Source organism: Myripristis murdjan, chromosome 19 (genome assembly GCF_902150065.1).
Source record: "Myripristis murdjan chromosome 19, fMyrMur1.1, whole genome shotgun sequence".
In the NCBI taxonomy this organism is placed as follows: Eukaryota; Metazoa; Chordata; class Actinopteri; order Holocentriformes; family Holocentridae; genus Myripristis; species Myripristis murdjan.
The window spans coordinates 17,500,888-17,519,663 of record NC_043998.1 but is presented as its reverse complement, the minus strand read 5'-3'; the positions used below and the strand labels follow the sequence as shown (position 1 = coordinate 17,519,663).

The 18,776-nt window shown below is 42.9% G+C and overlaps 1 protein-coding gene and 1 long non-coding RNA gene across 6 annotated transcripts in view; both read right to left on the bottom strand.

Moving 5' to 3' along the window:
* radil2b (Ras association and DIL domains 2b) overlaps window positions 1-18,776 on the bottom strand; it is a 28,824-nt gene that overhangs the window by 1,253 nt on the left and 8,795 nt on the right. For 3 of the 5 annotated variants that reach the window (XM_030077328.1, XM_030077330.1, XM_030077333.1), the window contains 15 exons: window positions 18,568-18,767; window positions 17,937-18,300; window positions 16,031-16,263; window positions 14,434-14,918; window positions 13,016-13,312; window positions 11,464-11,862; window positions 10,896-10,933; window positions 10,571-10,794; window positions 9,008-9,120; window positions 5,165-5,429; window positions 4,359-4,537; window positions 3,610-3,754; window positions 2,664-2,848; window positions 1,242-1,662; window positions 940-1,151 (listed from right to left, as the gene is read on the bottom strand). In XM_030077328.1, coding sequence (XP_029933188.1) covers window positions 940-1,151; window positions 1,242-1,662; window positions 2,664-2,848; window positions 3,610-3,754; window positions 4,359-4,537; window positions 5,165-5,429; window positions 9,008-9,120; window positions 10,571-10,794; window positions 10,896-10,933; window positions 11,464-11,862; window positions 13,016-13,312; window positions 14,434-14,918; window positions 16,031-16,263; window positions 17,937-18,300; window positions 18,568-18,767 — 3,760 coding nt within the window. The remainder of the gene's footprint in view (window positions 1-939; window positions 1,152-1,241; window positions 1,663-2,663; window positions 2,849-3,609; window positions 3,755-4,358; window positions 4,538-5,164; window positions 5,430-9,007; window positions 9,121-10,570; window positions 10,795-10,895; window positions 10,934-11,463; window positions 11,863-13,015; window positions 13,313-14,433; window positions 14,919-16,030; window positions 16,264-17,936; window positions 18,301-18,567; window positions 18,768-18,776) is intronic. The other 2 variants (XM_030077331.1, XM_030077332.1) reach the window with 2 other exon arrangements.
* LOC115377521 (uncharacterized) lies at window positions 7,670-9,000 on the bottom strand. Its single transcript, XR_003930054.1, has 2 exons — window positions 8,879-9,000; window positions 7,670-8,666 (listed from the first exon to the last, which is right to left on the bottom strand). It is a non-coding gene; the product is annotated as an uncharacterized LOC115377521 (long non-coding RNA).

Genomic DNA, 18,776 nt, shown 5'->3' with positions numbered 1-18,776 from the left:
GGGTAAGGTTTGCTCAAATGTCGTCCCAAGGCCTTTCACTGCTGGCAAGAAAAAACTAAACACTGGCTGTTTTGCCAACAATAAACATCCTCTGGACCACCATGCTGTTTAAACTGAGGGCAGGTGAGTGGAGAATGAGGCTTCAGAGCATTATGCCCAAAAGATATGAACAGAATCCCAGATATCAAATGTTTCAGATGACAATTTGAAGGTGAAAGCGCCCTACTGAGATGCATCTTCAGAGCCATGAGGGCAGATAGTTCAGTAATCTTTAGAGCTTTTATGGATTTCACCTTTAACCTGGGAGGTCCAGCAGACTTAAAAGGAGACCCAAATTGTGAGTTATTGTCCAGGATTAAAGTGATACATCAGTTTGTTATATTATCAAGCTATGAGATATCAGCCAATCATGTCGTCCAGTGGTGATATGGAGGTTTTCCCTCTACCACAGCAAGAGAAAGAGGTTTCTAAAATCTTCAATCCCATTTTATTTTCTATGCTGACTTTATTCATTTATTCAACTGTTATAGGTGTTTTTCGTTGTTGTTGCTTTTAGAAACTGAACCTTCTTTTAAAGGCAGCAAAGTAAGGGATGGAGGGGTGGGGTTTGTCATCCTGGATTTCAGTGGAAAGTTTTAGTTGCCATGATGGTCTAAATCTGTGTCCAAGGCTCTTCCACCTACTAGAGCCAAATTCTGGCGGGAAACAATAAATACTTGCAATTTTTTTGGCATGAAAAGGTCAAATTTTAAGATTTTGACGACTGAATATTGGCAGTTTCAATCCAAAAAGACCAGCCTTCAAAAACCCATATTTGTTAAACTGTTTCATTGCTTGTTTGGATCAAACCCAGTCACCAACAGCCATAGCTAACTGCAAGCATGCATATGTGTTTGGTCTGCGTATCAACTAACTATCAGCAGCGGTTCTGTCACTCACCCTTGTGTCAACCAGAGCAAGTCCAAGTCCTTGTTCACCCCGCTCCAGCTGCAGGCTAAAAATCTCTTCATCATTATTGTCATCATCATCCTCCTCCACCTCTTCTGCCTCCTCCTCCTCCTCTTTTAGCTCCACAATTTTTCTCATATTTGTGCATTCTGATTTCAAACCATCTGCTGTCAGCGCAGCTAGACATTCAGACACTAGCCCACCTTAGGAGAAAATAGAGAATATTTAACTGAGTGTTTCTTTTCAGCAAGAAAAGTTCAGCAGAAAACTTCATTTGATAGATCACATTTTACCTTCCTCGTGCACATTCACACCAGAGGACCAAGGATGTGTCTCACTGCCGGCCTTCATCCATTTATCTTGGTTCTCCTTCTCCACGTCAACAAGCTCCAGGCTGTAAGGGGTGTTGGGTGGGGTGAGGAGACAGGAGGGGTCCAGAGCCGACCTCTTTGACCCAGCAGTCTGCAGCTCCAGATTCCTCAGCTTCTGGGAGAGAAGGAGGGCGCCGCAGGAGCTGAACTCATCGAGGCAGTGGGCAGAGGGAGGAGTGGAGGTGGGTGATGGGGGTGATGAGATCGGAGAGGTAGGCGAGGGGCTCTGCACGGAAAGCTGTGGTAAGATCACCTCAACTGGTGATAAATGCAAGGATTCCAGACTGGCCTTTGGGAGGATGTCCATTTTGATCAGTTTAGCCTCTGTAGGAATGGCACAGCCCTGGAGGACAAAGAGCATTAGAAAAACAAATGTTGATCAACTGCAAAGGACAGCAATATTTGTGAATTACTGAGCTCCAATAATTCAAATCACAAAAAAATGAGCACCACTTACACTCAACTGACAAAAATTATTCCATGTTTTTGGTTAGTTCTCGGTTAATCTGCCCCCAGTAATTTTAAATGTTGCAACTTTATAGGGAGTTCACCAATTTTAAAAAATACGATATGATATCATTTGTTATATTACATTACATCTTTTATTATCACTTACCCCCTAGCTGTTATGTAGGACAATATTGGTGCAGATGATGACAGTTAGCATTTGGAGCATCCAGCCAGTATCCAGCACTCAGTAACAAATAGAGGAGGATAGCACCACTAATGTCCTACAGAGCAGCAAGGGTTTGCATGGAATTATATGTTTTTTTTTTTTGTTGTTTTTTTTTGTTTTTCCAGAATGGGTGAATTATCCATTCAAAGAAATGTTAGGCAGCTTTGCATGTTGCTGGCCCCAAATGGCAATTAGAGGTCACTGTTTGAGTTTTGCTGGCTTCAGTACCCAGAGGTCCTATGTAATGTGAAGTAAACTGCACGCAGCACACTCTGCTTGTCGATGTGAGAAGCTTTATACTAAAGAATACCAGGGGGACAAGAGAGGCAAAAGACCCAATGTTGGCAAGTCCAGCATTCTCTGTCTCACTGCTGTTTAGGAGACACTTTTGCCTGCCAAGTTTTGATGCGTCACTTTTTGTAAGCAGAAGAAATTCCCCACCAGTGACTACAGCTAACACCAGAATTCCATTTAGGTAAACAGAGCAAAACTACAGTCCTACTTCATAATTAATGCAAACGAGAAAGGTGCATTTTACTTTGAGAAAATCACTGAGAGCAGCTTTATTTCACACAGTGCATACATTTTAAAGCATATTTGAGTGAAACCTGCTATCTTAATATAATAAACAAAGAGAATAGTAAAGTTTCTCTCTTTCTTTTTTCTACCTGTGGCTTTCCATTAGTTGTGTCCCCAATGGAATTTGAGTCAGACAGGGTGGAGATGAACTCTTTGAGCCTGTCTAACTGTTTCCTCAGGGCCGAGTCTGTTACTGCCCTCCTCAGCTGGAGCTGGTAACCCCCGCCTGGCAGCACCAGTGGGTGGTGGGTGTCAAAACTCTCCAGGATCTCAGCTGAGGAAGGGAGGGGGACAGCAAAATTAAAAACAAAAATTGTGAAATTCACAAATAGTATCTATGCCTGAGGAGCAGTCTTTCACTCACGTCAGCTCAGTCTTGCAAAACCTTTTTTTTTTTTTTTACACAGACTTAGTTACACTTGAGAATTGTTTTTTTTTTTTTTTTTTTTTTGCACAAATACAATCTAAACATTAGAATAAAACAGAATTAACAAACAAAGAGGGGAAATGGAGTAAGCAAGAAAGAGAGCATACACTGAGTACACTTCCATTAGCAAAGATGTTATTCATTAGTATGCAATCAGATCAGTGTGTGTGCATGCTTTGATGTCATATTTAAAGTAACAGTGAGCAGCATTTTCACACACATAAATGTTTGCTTTGCTTCTCTCTATCACTGAATGACTAACACAATATTGATTCAACCTATACCCAGTTCATAGAAGCTTTAACATTTACTGCTCTTAACACTCTTCACTTAACACTAGGTCTTTACAGGGAACAACCCCTTGGCAGTTGGCACCAAGGAAATAATGTGTTTTAATTTTCTGGTTTGTTGGGAATAAATGAAAGAACATGGACAGAGATAGCCATCTTAGCTGAACAACAAAGAAAAGAGCACCACCCACAGAAACTCAAACTCCATCAGAACATGCTGCAGTGCAAACTCCACTGTCTGATTGATTTCCCCTTTAATAGTCAGTATTGTTTAATGAGCCAGGAATATAAAAGGCTGACAGCATGTTGACCTCTCACCAGTTCTGTGTGCTGCAGCTTGCTCCTGTGCAGATGGAGCCCAGGTGTGTGGGCAAGGAGAGGCAGGGCTGTAGAGACTCAGCAGGTGGTTCAACTGGGCTGGACTCAGGGCCGGGTAGTCAGACCGCAGGGATGCCCAAGATGTCTGCCCGGGTGCACACACACACACACACACACACACACACACACACACACACACACATACACACACGATAAGAAACATTATAACAAATTAATCAATTCATGTTTGATCTACTCCAGTTATTAATATTTGTACATTTTTAGTGCAAATTTGTACATTTGGATTTAAAGGTTATTTGTGTAGCAACAGCCTTGCAGCTCAAATTAATTGGTATAATTACCAAAAACAAAAGGGTCCCTGGTTGAAATGACTGCTGTGGTGGTGTTTCTAAAAATTAATACCACTCTACAAACCCTGTTGCTTCTTTTCATAAAGATTCTCATTCTCAGTTTCTCATTGTGCCATAAAGCAACCAAGCAGATTTTCCTGATATTTGTTGATGTTAAAATACATTAAGCAAATACAGCAGGGTCGACTGTTTTCCCACAGAAGCAAACCGTTTCTTTTCATAGTTAAACAAACGTTTAAGTGACTCAGTTGACACCTCTTATTTATTAGGAACTCTGTATGCCTTTGTCCACCTTGCAAAAAAAGTAACTTTGTATCAAATTCTCAGCCCATAATCTCTCTGGTAGATATTTATAGTCCGACAGTCCCACCTGCTCACCTGCAGTAAGTTCTCTCTGGGTGTGGCCAGTAGATTGACTGCTGAGGAGAGTGTGTGTGTGTACTCCAAGGCCATCTGTCCCAGTCCAGGACCAGCTCCGAGGGCCCAGTCCAGCAGCAAATCAAGATTGGCCCGGATGCACACGCCTCTGGACCAGTGGTAGAAACCTGCCTCAGAGCCTTCACACACATCACAGGAAAATGATATATGAAATCATATATCAACACGACCAATGTCAACTTCTAGACACGTTTGCAATTATATCATGTACCATGTTTCTTTGACATTTTGACATATCAAGATTGACAGTAGCACTAGCACCAGCAATTTGTAGAATTTCAAAATAAAACATCCATATGCCATTGTTTTCCCTACTAAACAAAGCATCAAGTAAAGACTAACACTTTATTTTAATGTAAAGTTACACTTTATCATAATGTTAACTGTATAGGTAAACTTTCATGCACAAGAACAAATGCTTCCAGACTTTTTGGACACCCTGTTGTTCATAGCATACAGTCTGTGCCTGCAAATATGATCCCATATTTATAAGCAGTGCTGTAGAGGTAAATAACAAGTTACAGTACGACCTCCAGACAACCACACGTATAAACAGAAATCAACTGTACAGTCAGGGAAGTATAGGTAATTATTTTTTCTGAGATATATAAGTACATTATGTACATTATTTCAATGTACTATGAATTTAGGTCAGAACAAGGTCTGAGTTTATGTAGGTTTTTCTCTCCTACACATCGCCTATGTGAGTCACCTTATCCTGTATAGGTGCCCTTGTGTGCTGGTACCTCTCTCCATGAGTGTGTTGAAAAGCGAGGCGTTGATGAAGTAGAAGAGGTAGGCAAGGAGCTGCGAGGAGATCTCAAGGTGAAGCTGACAGTCCTGCAACAGTTGCCTGGTCTCGGTCAGGACCTCCAGAACCCGCCTTGCCTCACCAGGGACCCGGAGTCTGCCACTACCCAGGACACGGGCAGCCAAGCCGGGCGTGTGCTGCTCAGCGTTGTCCCTGAAGGGGTTGCAGTCCAGGAGGCCTGGCAGGATGGGGTACAGGACCTGGTGAGACAGCGGCAGTGAGGTGATTGTCACTGAAGTGAAAAGAGACCGTGCTGCAGTTTAAAAGTGATTTCCCTATTCATGTAGAACTGCAGATTGTTGATCATTCCTGTGGGTTAATCTGAGGTTGGAAAAGTTAACCTTGTGTGGTTGATGTACGGATCACTGGGATAAATTAAATCATGAAACCCTCTATCCCAGATTGTTTCAGACCACCCATAATGTCTCTGCATTTCTGGCTCCCTCTGAGTCTCTATTACTCCCGATTGCTATTACATACACATATCTGATCTAAGACTGACAGAACCAGAAACCCGCTACCACAGAAATGAGAAGAAAAAGACAGAAAGAGTCTGTAGCATTTCCTCCATTTCAGCCAAAGCTCCTTGCTGCTCTTCAGAACAGGCCAGGACAACGATAGCTTTGTTCAGGCTAATTGTACACAGACATCCCCCTTCCCCTCCAATCCCACTCCTACACCCACCAAGCTTCCTTGGCCAGCGCCAGCCATAGATCCACATTCCTAAAAAGCTGAATATGGCTCATGTGGGCTTGGCATGGCCCTGCGACAGAACTGCTGAGTGAAGGGTTTTGAGGGAATCCACCCAAGCAGATCATTTTACATTTACTGTAAGGCCCTGCAGGGCAAACATGAACAGTAGAATATAGAAAGCCACGGCTCCCCTCATATGAGACAATGGAAATGGATGAACGTGGAGCCAAATAGTGTTCCACTGTTTCTGGTTGGAAAATGTCACTCAGTGGAACCATCCAGGACAGGATTCATTCAGACTACAACCCTGAAAGAGTGTGTGTGTACAAGTGTGTTTGTGTGTGTGTGTATGCTGTGTCTTCTGTCTATCTGCCTGCCTATGTGTGCTTTCATTATGACGCACAAGTAAACGCACAGTCTGTCCGCAATCTGGATCAGTGTGCCTGCATTCATCACGACTCGTCCTCCGATGGGAATAGCTGGTCACCAGTGGCGCCTATTGTTTTCCATCTCATCGCAGTTAGCCTCACTCCAGATGGAGTATGAAACACCCAAAAAGCAAACACAGATTTAGCTAAATGTTTTAGTTACTTTGGGGTGTGTGTGTGTGTGCATGTGTGTGTGTGTGGGGTGGTGGTGGTAGGTGCGGGGGTGGTCGCCTGGGCTAACTTCAACTTCTGTTGTGATTCTAATAAGGTAGCGATACTGTCACTTTCTGTTGGACTCCCTTATTGAGGAGAAGGCCAAAATTCAGACTGGCCACATTAAACTGAGATAAAACTCAGATGATGACTACATCTACTAAAAAGGAAGGTAAATGTGATAGAATACATCATGAGTCAGGTTACATATTAACTTAACACTGATGGCCGTAGCGCATTCTTCACATTATTTGGTCCAGTTGGTCTGTCGGTCCTGGAGAGATTGGGATTAAAGCCCACTGACCCCTGACAGGTATGATGGATGAGAAAGTCATGCCTGGAATAACTAGCATGACCACAAAAGTCCTCAGAAACGCACACAAGCTTCAACGGGCATGACAACAAAAAGCCGGCAGGAAGGGATTCAGATTACATTGCGACAACAGGTCAATAAAACACCAAACTTGCAGCACAAGCCGAAAGTTGCAACTTTGCGAGGACTCTTGTATTTCCGTATTATTTATGAATTAACTGACACAAGACATCTGGAAGTCGTTTGGTTCATCAGGCTGACTTGCATACCGCCGTAATAGAATTGAAGGCTGACTGAGGGCAGGTAGTTAGATAACCACATCCTCCTGCACTGAGAAAAAAACATGCAAGTCACAAAGTCTGCAGGACAGCAACTATTCCCAAATTTATAGAGTTTCCTCCTTGAAGACATGATAGAAATTTGTACCTCCGACTCCCCTCTGCATGGGAAATCGATATTGAGGACCCAGAACCTGGCGGATGCTTGAAGTGAGCACAAAGCCTATCTCAGTTCCAGTTGGCAGAGCATGTGAGAGGCCTTGGCTGCTACTAACAGCCTGTCATACCAGCTCTGTAGTAATGCTATCTCTGATGTGGCTAAATGCTTGGCATGGCTTCCCCTCGCCCAGGCCTTGTTCTCCTCAATTGGGCATTGCGGGTTAGGAGCATTCAGGTCATGGTGGCCTGGACAGGAGGTGATGGGAGTGGAACTGCACTGATATTTGTTGATCAGTTATGAACTCTTGACCACAGAGGGCGAAAATGTTTTTTTTTAATAAAACGAAGAAGTCAGATGACATCAATTGCACTTTAATAGTCTGATCTCCTCATTAGTATTTTTTGGACAATTATTTGACCCACACCCACTCTGCAAAACTGGAACTTTGTCTGAGTTCTTCCAGGCACCGGTCCATGTGGTGGGTGTGGTGGAGGGCTTTACTGAATACCGCACACCACTGAAAACTACTGCTACAATGCAGTGCAACACACATTGTCTCAAAATGAGACTCTTTCTGCTACAATACAGCACGACAACGGCTTTCAAACAACCTTTTGCAGTGAAATCGATCCAAACTTGACACCATCACATCTACGGCACTGAAAGAGATCAGAAACACTAAAACTTTTTTTTTTTTTTTTTTTTGGGAGTGTTAACTGATATCTCCATGTTGTTTCTTATTGCCATGGTTCGTGGTTTAGACTGATGAGACATTATAACAAACATGCATAGTGGTGGAGCTCAAAACAAGGCTCTTTTCTCTAGTTTGTGAATTTGTTTCTGAAAAGTTTTTTAAGATAAAGGGTTTTCATCTGATTGCGGCAACATGTAATACATGCTCGTTGTGTACATTTCATTATTCGATTGCTTGACTTGAAATACTCCAAAGCTCACCTGGCAGCACTGGGAGACCACTAGCTAATCACAGCACACACACACACACACACACACACACACACATAAACATACACACACATACAAAGAGCCCTGGTGTCCTCTCCCCCTCTCCTGTCATAATGCCCCCAGTGTGATAGAGCGATGTGGCTGGTTGGTCTATTAGAAAGCTGTCAGAACAGGGTAACTAGGCTCTTTATTCTCTGATTATTTTTCTTTCGGACGCTACACATTATAGCCATCAGTTGGGAGACCAGGTGGAGCCGGTACAGAGGGGAGTGTGTGATGGAGATGTATTACAGCAGCTCTGCCTGAAGTCTGGGAGGCGTCATCCTTATTTGGCCAGGAAATGCTCCCTGTTGGCTGCAAGGTAGATATTTGGCTTCCCATGCAAGAAACTGCAGTACCAACGCAGAATAACTCAGTAACACATTACATTATATTATTACTTTTTCCAGCGAGGAGTACTGTAATTGAACTGGGTAAGCATTTCAGTTGTAGTAATCATATTGCTGTCCTCTTGGCTAGCTTAGGAGTAAAATGGCAGAAAAGTTGATTTTATGTGGGTGGAAATATAACAGCGGTACAGAATGACAACATGGATATCAACACTGTTTGCTTCTCCTGATCATTCCCAAAGGATGATCCTGATTTCTGAAGGTAAGTGAGGATATAGATGACAGTTTTGGTAATGACATGGAAGGTCTCATCTGACAGGTAGAATCGGTCAGCCTCTCACCTTGGTAATGTAGTACACACACTGCTGAAAAGTGAGCATGATGACCTCCTCCAGGACAGCCACTGTCTCCTCACTGGCTGAGCGGATACATGACAGTCGTAGCTCCAACAGGGCTGAAAAGTGCACACATATACACACACACACACACACACACACACACACACGCACTCCATGTAATAATTACACATTGCACTGGGAAACGTGAGAGAGAACTGTTGAATTTTTGGAAGTTTGAAGGACTTCATTACGCAGAAATCATGTAACATGCAAGTCAATTTTGACATCCTCTGAACAAAATTTCCTCCTTTTAGTGTTTGGTTAGGATTGTGCTTGCTTGCTTGCGTGCTTGCTCAGCTGGTCCAGATTTCTATAGACAGAGTGCTCACTCGAAACTGTTTAAAATTTCCTCCAAAATTTCCTCCAAAGTTTTTAGGAGAAACTTTAGACCGTTTTGATTTGTCACTTTCTTTGTATGGAGGAGATTTCCTGTCCAACAATGCCTGCCATCAGAGAATAATTTGGGCAAATTGCAGAAATCTACAGTTTCTCAGTTAAGCGGATGGGACCTCTCTGCTGCAGAATAATTTCGTGACTGGCAAGCTTGGACAGGCCATCGGGATAATCATGAGAACCCCTTTTAGCCTGCCTGCTTGGTTTGGACTGCAGTCATAGTCACTGACAAGTGATTGAAAAGCAAAACGGAATATATAATTTACTTAGGTTACAACAACACAGCCTGTCAACTGATCTTGGTGCAGCCCTCCCCCACTGCTTCCCCCCTAATGGTTTGACCCTCTGCTTGTCATGTAACATGACTGACCAAACAGCACTAGAAAACAAGGCCTAGCCAGCTACCAAATGCAATTAGTTTGTTTAGCTTCCTTCACCATTCTGTACAAGGCCATTTGGCAGTATGCAGCATATTAAGTCTGTCTGTGAAAGATGGACAGCCACCAATTTACCAAAAGACAAATGATAAGTTCTTGAGTAAGTGATGAGGTAGAAAAAAGCCAGCAAAATGCAATAAAATCATAGATATATTCACAAGGATGCATCATGCTTGTGATTGTATTGCAAATGCCTGCATGCATGTTGGTTGATGGAAAAAAACAGCAACTCTATATTATAACTGCTGAGCCTGTTTGTGGAATGAAAGTAATACTGCTGTTGGGACTTCACAGATCTCATTGGAGTGACTTTCCACAATTTTCACAAACAGCTAGTGTGTGTACGTGTGTGTGTGCTTGTACCTACACACAATTTTAAGCATATAAAATGTGGCTTTTTGTAGACTGCACTTGGTTATGGTAGATATATTACAGTTTCTAGTAGGTATGCTGCATGCATGGCTGTAATGGTGGCACTTTTGCCAGATATTTTGGTGTGCTCTGTTTGCAATGGACAACAGGAATTGTAAGGAAAGTTTGCAGATGGTACACAATAGTACGCTTAAGTTTCTTCATTTGCCTGGGTTAGAGTAGGTGACAGTAATTTTACATAAAATATTGCAGCTTTCACTATGGTTATATAATTATTGCATTGAATAAGGCGCTAAATACTAACCCAACTTCTCCTCCTCACTGTTCTCTTCATCCTCCCTTTCTTCATCGTCCTGTCCTTGCTCCTTCCGGGTTCTCCAGTCCAGAATAAGAGGCAGCTGGTGTTGGATGAAATAAAGCAACTCGAGGCTGTTGGACATCCACATCACCAGGGGGCGCAGACCTGAAATCAGCTCTTCCAGACTCAGTGGCTGCAGTTCCCTTAAGTCTGAGCCATCGCCAACAAGACTGAATAATGAAAACATCAGGTGGAGAAATCAGTCTATGAGTTGTTGTTGCAAAAAGGAAAGAAAAAGTGATCACTCAAGAAAGAATTAGTAAGTACTTACACTTCAGGCTGAACTGCAGCCAGCTTCTTAGTGTGCTCCTGCATGGTGAAATAAAAAGGCTTTGAAATGAGTAAGAATACATCAATAACCATTATTTCTAAACCTTTATGAAGGATAAAAAAAAAACAAGCAAATATTTCTGGCAGCAAAAATCAATGCAGGCAAGGTATGAAACACACAAGCAAACCATAACTGGAGAGTCACAAAGAGTTAAAATCAGATTGTTACATAAAGGCAAGTCTGTAAAGTGAGTTGTCAGATGTGACTTAAAAGATTATAGAGCTTTAGTGGTCTAAAATCCCCGAGCAGGTAAATCCAAAGTCTAGGAACTCTGACGGCAACAGCTAGCCTCTTATTTTAAATCTAGACTTTGAAACAGCCGGGACAAAACTTCTGGATTTTAATGTAGACATTGGAACGGTGAATAGAAACCTGATCCCCAGACTGTACTCTGGCTCATTTAGGGTTTGATACAGTATAGCATGGTGCCAGACCCATCTCTACCATACAGATACTGTGAGGCAAACAGACTAGAGCATCTTCTCAGATCATTTTCACTATGACTCACCCACATGGTGCTCTGGACTCCACTGGCAATGAGCAGCAGGAGTCTGCGGAGGTCCGAAATATTGAAATGCACTGCAGAATACTGGACACATACGCACAGCAAGAACGCAGCAGTCATTGCTGGTATATCTTTAGAATTGCTAGTCCCCGTGACAATTATCTCCTTGACAATGCGATCCTCAAGCTCACGTTCATAGTTCACAGTCAAGCTGTGGCCCTCTGGAGCTTTTAGAAAGGGAGTTCCTCTTTTTAGGGAGTGTTTACTGTTGGGGCTCTGGAGGTCGGTGTAGGTAGAGATGCAGGTGTTGCAGAGTATTGGTTCTCTCGTAGCAGAGGTGGCACAGCTCAGCAACCAGGGAGCAGCAGACAGGTGGGGTTCAGGAGTGGTATCATTCACTTCCTTCATTTCCAAGAAAGAAACACAAGATTGAAAGCGTCATGTATAGGTGTTTAGGCTACAAGTATGCAAATAAGATCACAGATCACAAGAGCAACAGAACACACAACTTGTCGAACACAGAACTTGTTGAACCTTGAAGTGGACAAACTATAATAGCAGAGGACGATACCGAGCTCCACTCCTGTCGGCCAAGAACAAGATGAAAATCAGCATGTGATTACCAAAACTGGCGAACTGAGGACTGGAAAAATGTTGCTTGGTCTGAAAAATTCCAGTTTGCAGTATGAATCCATGGATCCACAGATCAATCCTGCCTGACGTCCAAGGGACAAGCGTGTGGTAGAGGTTTAATGGTGTAGGGAATGTTTTGACGTGGGACACTTTAAACTGCGGTGTGAATGTGGCCTTTGTGAGAAATCATGTCAAATCATCAGGGATCAAGATCTTTGTGGAACATTTCTAGCACCTGACTGAATGTACGTCTCAAATAATTTAGGCTCTTCTGGAGGCAAAAGAGATAGGTGCTTCAGATCTGATATTTTTAGTCCAATGTAAACAGCAAAAAACACATTTCCTATCTGATTTGGACAACATGATTAAATCTTTCTGTAATTCTGATGCATGCAGTTTGTGATCAGCCATGAGACCAATGTCTGAACCGTCAGATCAGATTGGATTGTCACTCTCTATGGGATAGATCGCTGTCATCCTAACACTTCATCCTCAAACAACCAATGAAAAGACAGTGAAGTTGTGACTTCAGTCAGTATTTGGAGATCCTCTCAAAGAAAACTAGACAAGACATGCAGTAATCAACCAGTGTTTGAAACAGTTGCAAGACCAATGGCTAAATAGGGCCACAAAAGGACTTGGCTGCTGTGTGAAAGCAAATCAGGAGCCTCAAAGCAAAATTCAAGGACGTGACTGGATCAGGGCGTGGACTATAATTTCTCTGGCTTACATGACAGACTGTCAAGACTGCAGGCTCTTTTGCTATAACTTTGTGTGTTTAGGTAATTTCAATATCAAAACTCATATCAGACTTTCAATATTTAATGTAAACAGACAGATGTCTGTAAGCAAAATACTGACACTGAGCATAATGCCTGCAGAGTGAACAAAGCCCTAGATATTCTGGGTATGTCCACGTTACCTTGTGTGTTACAGCTGAGGGATCCTTGAAAAGAAACAGGTACCGCTGCCCCAGCCCAATGACATCACCAGGGCTAAGCTCCACCTCTTTTCTCAACACCTCCCCATTCCTTGTTACCATGGCACTCTGAGAAGGGCGGAGAATGGTGGATCTGGTGTCGTTGTGGCGACTGAAACAGCAGTGCTTCGGAAGGATGTCGGAGGCATAAAGAAGGATGTCCGTTTTTGACCCCTCACCATTATCACCCCTTCGACCAATCACAATGCTTGGTCCAGTGAGTAAATAGATGACAAAGTCCTGAGGAGAGGAGAAAATGACAAGCATTAAGTGAATATGCAAATCTATAGAAATACCACACAATGCACACTTTTTGAGAGGGTAATATGTATAAATTTGAAATCCAGGAAAGTCCCAACAATTTAATTTGATGACATTTTGATGCAAAGTGCCGCGCCCCCCAGAGATCATTGTCAACCAAATGCATCATTTCCATGGATTTTCTGTTGATAAAGTTTGAGGTCCTCTAGGTGGCGCAATTTTCTTTCTTTTTTTGAACTGGGTTTAGGTTGACTCACTGTTGTATATTAATTGGTGACAGAACACAAACACACATTTGAGCATGACCCAGATTATTACTTTAACCAGCAGCTGCATGGCCACAGTGAAAACCCAAATATCTGATCATTAGAGTTATAGCCTTGGTGCAAGTTTGATTTAGCAAACAATGTTTTATTAATTACAGTGAGTGGCGAGCACAGTGTGGAGGACTTGTTATGCTTGACGTTCCCCTTGTGATGCTTGTCTTTTCCAGCTGGACAGAATTAATTCACAAATTCCCTAAGCCCTGCTCACAACAACAAACGACTAACTCACGTGCTAGATTATTTTCTTATGCAGAGTAAACGAAAACAAATCTCTGACGCAGAATCAAAATCGCCACTCTGTGTGTGTGTGTGTGCGTCTGTGTGTGCATGTGCATGTGTGTGCGTGGAAGTTGTTCACTGGTTATCCACTGGTAGTCAGGAAGCAGTGTCATGGTTGTTTCATTCTGTTTCCTGATCACTGTTTGGACACACACAGTGTCTCTACGCACAGCACATTGACTTTTCCTGGAATGATTCGCCCCTCTGTCTCACTGTGATTTTTTTTTTTCCAGTCAGACAACGGGCTTTTAGTGCTTCAAGTCAAATATTATGTTTTACTGAAAGCAAAAGACTGAAAACAGTGGGGATCTATGAGCCTCTGACTCCACTAATCTTTTTGTGGGACACTAGACAGAGAATGAATGTAAGCATTTTGCAAAGAAACCAGATCCTGGTCGCAATGTGTGTGTGTGTTTGCACTTGCATGTGTGTGTAATTCGTGAGTAGTTGGTGTGGGACTTGGGACTGCGTGGAGTGTGTGTTTGAAGGAGATACCTGTGTGAGGCTGCAGCCCTGCAGCAGCAGCAGGTAGGGACAGTCTTGAGGAGGGTGAATGGAGTACTGTGTGGTGTTATCGTCGCTGCTCTCCGTCTCCTCTCTCTCTGACTCCTCTCTGTCCCGCTCGGCTCTCTGCCTCGCCGGACAGAGGGTCTCTGTTTTGGCCCGCGACCTGGCGTCCCCCTGTGAGGGAGCTGCAAGGTTGTGAACTTCACTCTGAATGTGATTCTGTTTTGGGCTTGCTTTTTGGTTATGTTTGGATGTGCTCTCATGTTGCCGGGCTGAATTTAGATTCTGGTTCTGGTTTTGAGTCTTGAAACTGCTATTCTGACAGGCACCCCGCTGGGTCTCGGTATCGGACTCTAGCAGGTCCATCTCGCTTTTGCTTCTCCACAGCTGGCTCCGGCCCACAGTCCTCTCTATTAAAGTGGAGGTCACTCTGGAGCGGCTCTTCTGTAGTTTACGAGCCTGGGCGTTGATACCTGAGGGACAGTTGGTTAAAAAACATTCAAGTAGCTGGGAATGGAGTTGTTGTTGCACTGTTGTTAAAACTACCTGCAAAGTGCAGTGACATTTAAAAATATTACGCAAATGGGTAATGGAATATGGTCATAGGGCAACACCCATATTTTTTTTTCTGATGAGGTGTGAGAGTATGTGTGTATGAGTGTGTGTGTGTGCATGTGCGTGTGTGTGTGTGTGCGTATAGTGATTTGTACATTTATGTATTTATGCCAGAGTCAACATAGAGAAGCCCCACACAGGAAACAGACCTCGGTGGAAAGAGACGGAGCTCATGGAAATAAAAAAGTTCAGCCACACAGCAGGCATCCACAAGCTGACACTGATAGGAGGCTATCACAAGCTGTGCCATTCACAAAAGCAAAACACATAACAGGACATGCTGTTATACCATGACCACAGCTGTATCAACCACAGCTGGGGCCTGCAGGAGAAATGACAGCAACTGAATAGGCAACAAAGAGAGAAAAGAGCAGGGTGGTGTGATGAAACAGGGTAAAAAGTAAATTGCTGGCAACATCGGAGATCCCGCACATTTACCACAATGTATGTGTCCAGCATCTATGGAAAATTTTGGTTGCTCTTCTGATGTATTATGCAATGGCAGTGGCTCCGATCTTATGTTCTCGTTGAAAGCTTGGACAGAGTGAATTTAAATGGGGGAGGGTTGAAGAGAGGGTGTGTCGCTGGAAGAAGTTTAAGTGTGAAAAGATAAAATTACAGGCTGTCTGCAAGTTTCATCGAGTTATATTTAAACTTTTGCGAGACCTTTTCTAATGCCAGTTAAAATGAAATACAAGGCCAATTTTGTAACGGAAATGAACAAGAAAATGAAAACAACTGTAAACCTATCAGAATGTCGTTAGGTCTGCGTGACTTGGCCGATTTCTCACCGGAAAACCAGCGCCAACAAACCGCAACGTTTTTACTGTAAGACCTGTTAAACTGGATTTAACACCGACATTGCTTTATTTAACTGTGTTCAAGACTTTTTAAGGACCTTTTTTTCTGAACTTGCAGACAACCTGAATTAGGATGTGGGATGTTTGGCTGCACCCTGAGGATAAAGTACCAGCAGTGACGGTGTCCTTTTCTCTGGCTCTCTTCTCCTCCACCAAGGCCCTCCTCTGGATTTCAAACCGTCGTGCCAGGCCCTCTCTGGGTTTCCATAGCGACTGTAGGAGGAGGGGCTTCTCGTTGTCACCGACGACTCGGAAACCCTCCGTCTTCCATTGATGCTCCATGATGGAGCCAATAGCATCGCAGAGGACATAGGACCCTGCCTCCTCCTTGCCCAGCCCATACCTACAAGAGACAGGAAAGTAAAGAAAAAACAAGAGCAAATAAAATAATGATTATAATAATTACATGGAATAAAATCACTTTTATAGCTAGCACTTCTTTTGGGATCCCGAGTCTCTGACCTTTAAGCTCTTTGTTTCTATTTGCTTTTAATTTGTGGCAAAATAGAAATGATGTATAAACAAATATCAGCTGATATATTATCAAAATCACAATATGGCTAAGTGCAATATCCAAGCTGCAGTTTTTTGATAAAGGTAAAATGCATGACAAAACATTGTTGTAAATGAAATATTATGGTGCCACAGAGATGCCCTGGCCTATAAATAATATTTTCCAGATGTAAAAATACATGTTTGTTTGGTAGAGACTCCAACAAAAATCACATTTTCATCAGTAGCTTTTTCAGTGAAAGTGAAAATTATGATGTCAAAATTATCATTCCTACCACAATTGTGTGCAATATCACAATCATGTTGTCTAAATATTTTTACCATATAGTTCAACCCTACAAGAAATTGAATCCTCGTCTAGTTTTGCACTTATTGTAAGTCGTTCTATATAAAAGCAAACATAAAACTCTTTACTATGCAAACCCTAAAATTATATAACAGACTAGTAGCCAGTGCTTTGGATCTCATCAAATAAACTCTTATCAAGCATATTCCACTGCAAGTTCAAACATTACAGAGTTCTTGAAGTTATCATGAGTTGTAATGAACGTGCAATGTACTTAACATACTTGCTAATCTACTTCTAAATCGATGTCTTTGTTCTAGCATTTGTGTAACTAAATGTCACTGTGGTAATAAGTATAAATTCTCATTGAAGGAAAAGGAAAATATTTGGCTTTGTACCCCTCAAGCTGAATGGCTTCTATTAATCACTACATTATGTACTGGCTGCAACATAAGTAAAGACTGACAGCGATTCAGTCTCTGGGGAAGCCGCCTCAACACCGTGGCCAATACTGGCCGTCTTTCATAGGAGCCTGCGGTTCACTCTAGAACTGCTCAGAACTGCCATGTAAATGAACAATTTGGCTCTACTACGAACATCATACTGCAGTTATAATAAACAGCTGCCCTTAAGAACAATGGGTCAAGTCGACTTTGTCCATCTCCAGCTATACTAATTGCAACAAGATGTACATGTTCTCTTTATCACCTGCCAGGGTTTCGCACATCAAAGACTGCCCTGACAGCTCTTACATACAAACAATATAGCACAAAGGTATGTTAGAGCATGGAATGGACGCAGAACTCACATGCAAATGCAGACCTACATGCATATGCACACATCTGCAACTGTGCACACACACACACAAATTCTTGTCTGCCTATCTTTGTGAGGACATCATATTGACTTTACAGCCTTCTACAGCCTTTCCCTAATCTTAACCATAACCAATACATGCCTAAACCAAACCTTTGCCATAACCATAACCTACCCTTGATTCTAACTTTAACCCTAATCCTTACCAATGTGGCAGAATTTGCCTTTGTAGTTGAGGGGACCGGCCAAAATATCCTCACTTCCCAAAAATGTCCACACTCTGTTGGTTAAAAATGCCTTCTGGTCCTCACTGTGTAGCATTTACAAGTACACACACACACACACACACACACACACACACACACACACACACACACACACACAGATACATATGGTTTTACCTTTCAAGGGCCTCTTTGACCAGTTCCTGTGCACTGGAGTGTGTGGTGGCCAGGACGCTCTTGTAGTGAGCTCCTTCACATATCTCACTCCCAAAGATTTTTAGGATTCCCGGAGCAGTTATCTGATTGGACAGCTCAGCTGGGTCGTCGGCTATTGGTGTAACAGCAGGGGTTACTAGACGCAGACAGGACAAGTAAACAAGGAAATTAAGGTTTAAGCCTGGTGCTACATGTAGCATTTTGTCTTTCTCAAAATTAAGACCACATTTCCCATAAACCAACTTCCTTCTTGTTGCAAAGGGAATGTTGCTACCTGTCCCCCTTCCTCCTCTGTGGCAATAACAGCTGCTGATAACATCCAACACTGTTGATAACAGCAAAATGTGTTTCAATGAAATACACAAACACAAAGCTGAAACTACGCCCTTAGAATATCTGGAATTTTGTGCTTTTCTTTCAGAGAAAACCACAAATCCTTGATTTGTGTCATAAGGCAAGGCAGCAGATTTCTGCAAATCTAGCTCACAGCGTAAAATGCAGCGTAGAGGCCAGTAGACACAGCTAATCCTCCCAAGAATTAACAAAGTGCCAGCATAAAGACAAAGCTAGAAATACAGTCAGTGTGACATACTGCTTCCCTTCCTGGAGTGGCTGGACAGCGACGACCTGAAGCCCGTGCTCAGAGCCATGGGGCTGGAGCTGGGGATGGGGCCACGGAGGAAGAGACCCGAAAGGCGGTTGGTGTGGCGCCGAATGCGGCTCTTGCTGGGCTGTCTGAAGGCCACGCCCACAGCCTCCACAGACCTGATGGAGGAACTGGAGGAACCCGACCTGAGGGGG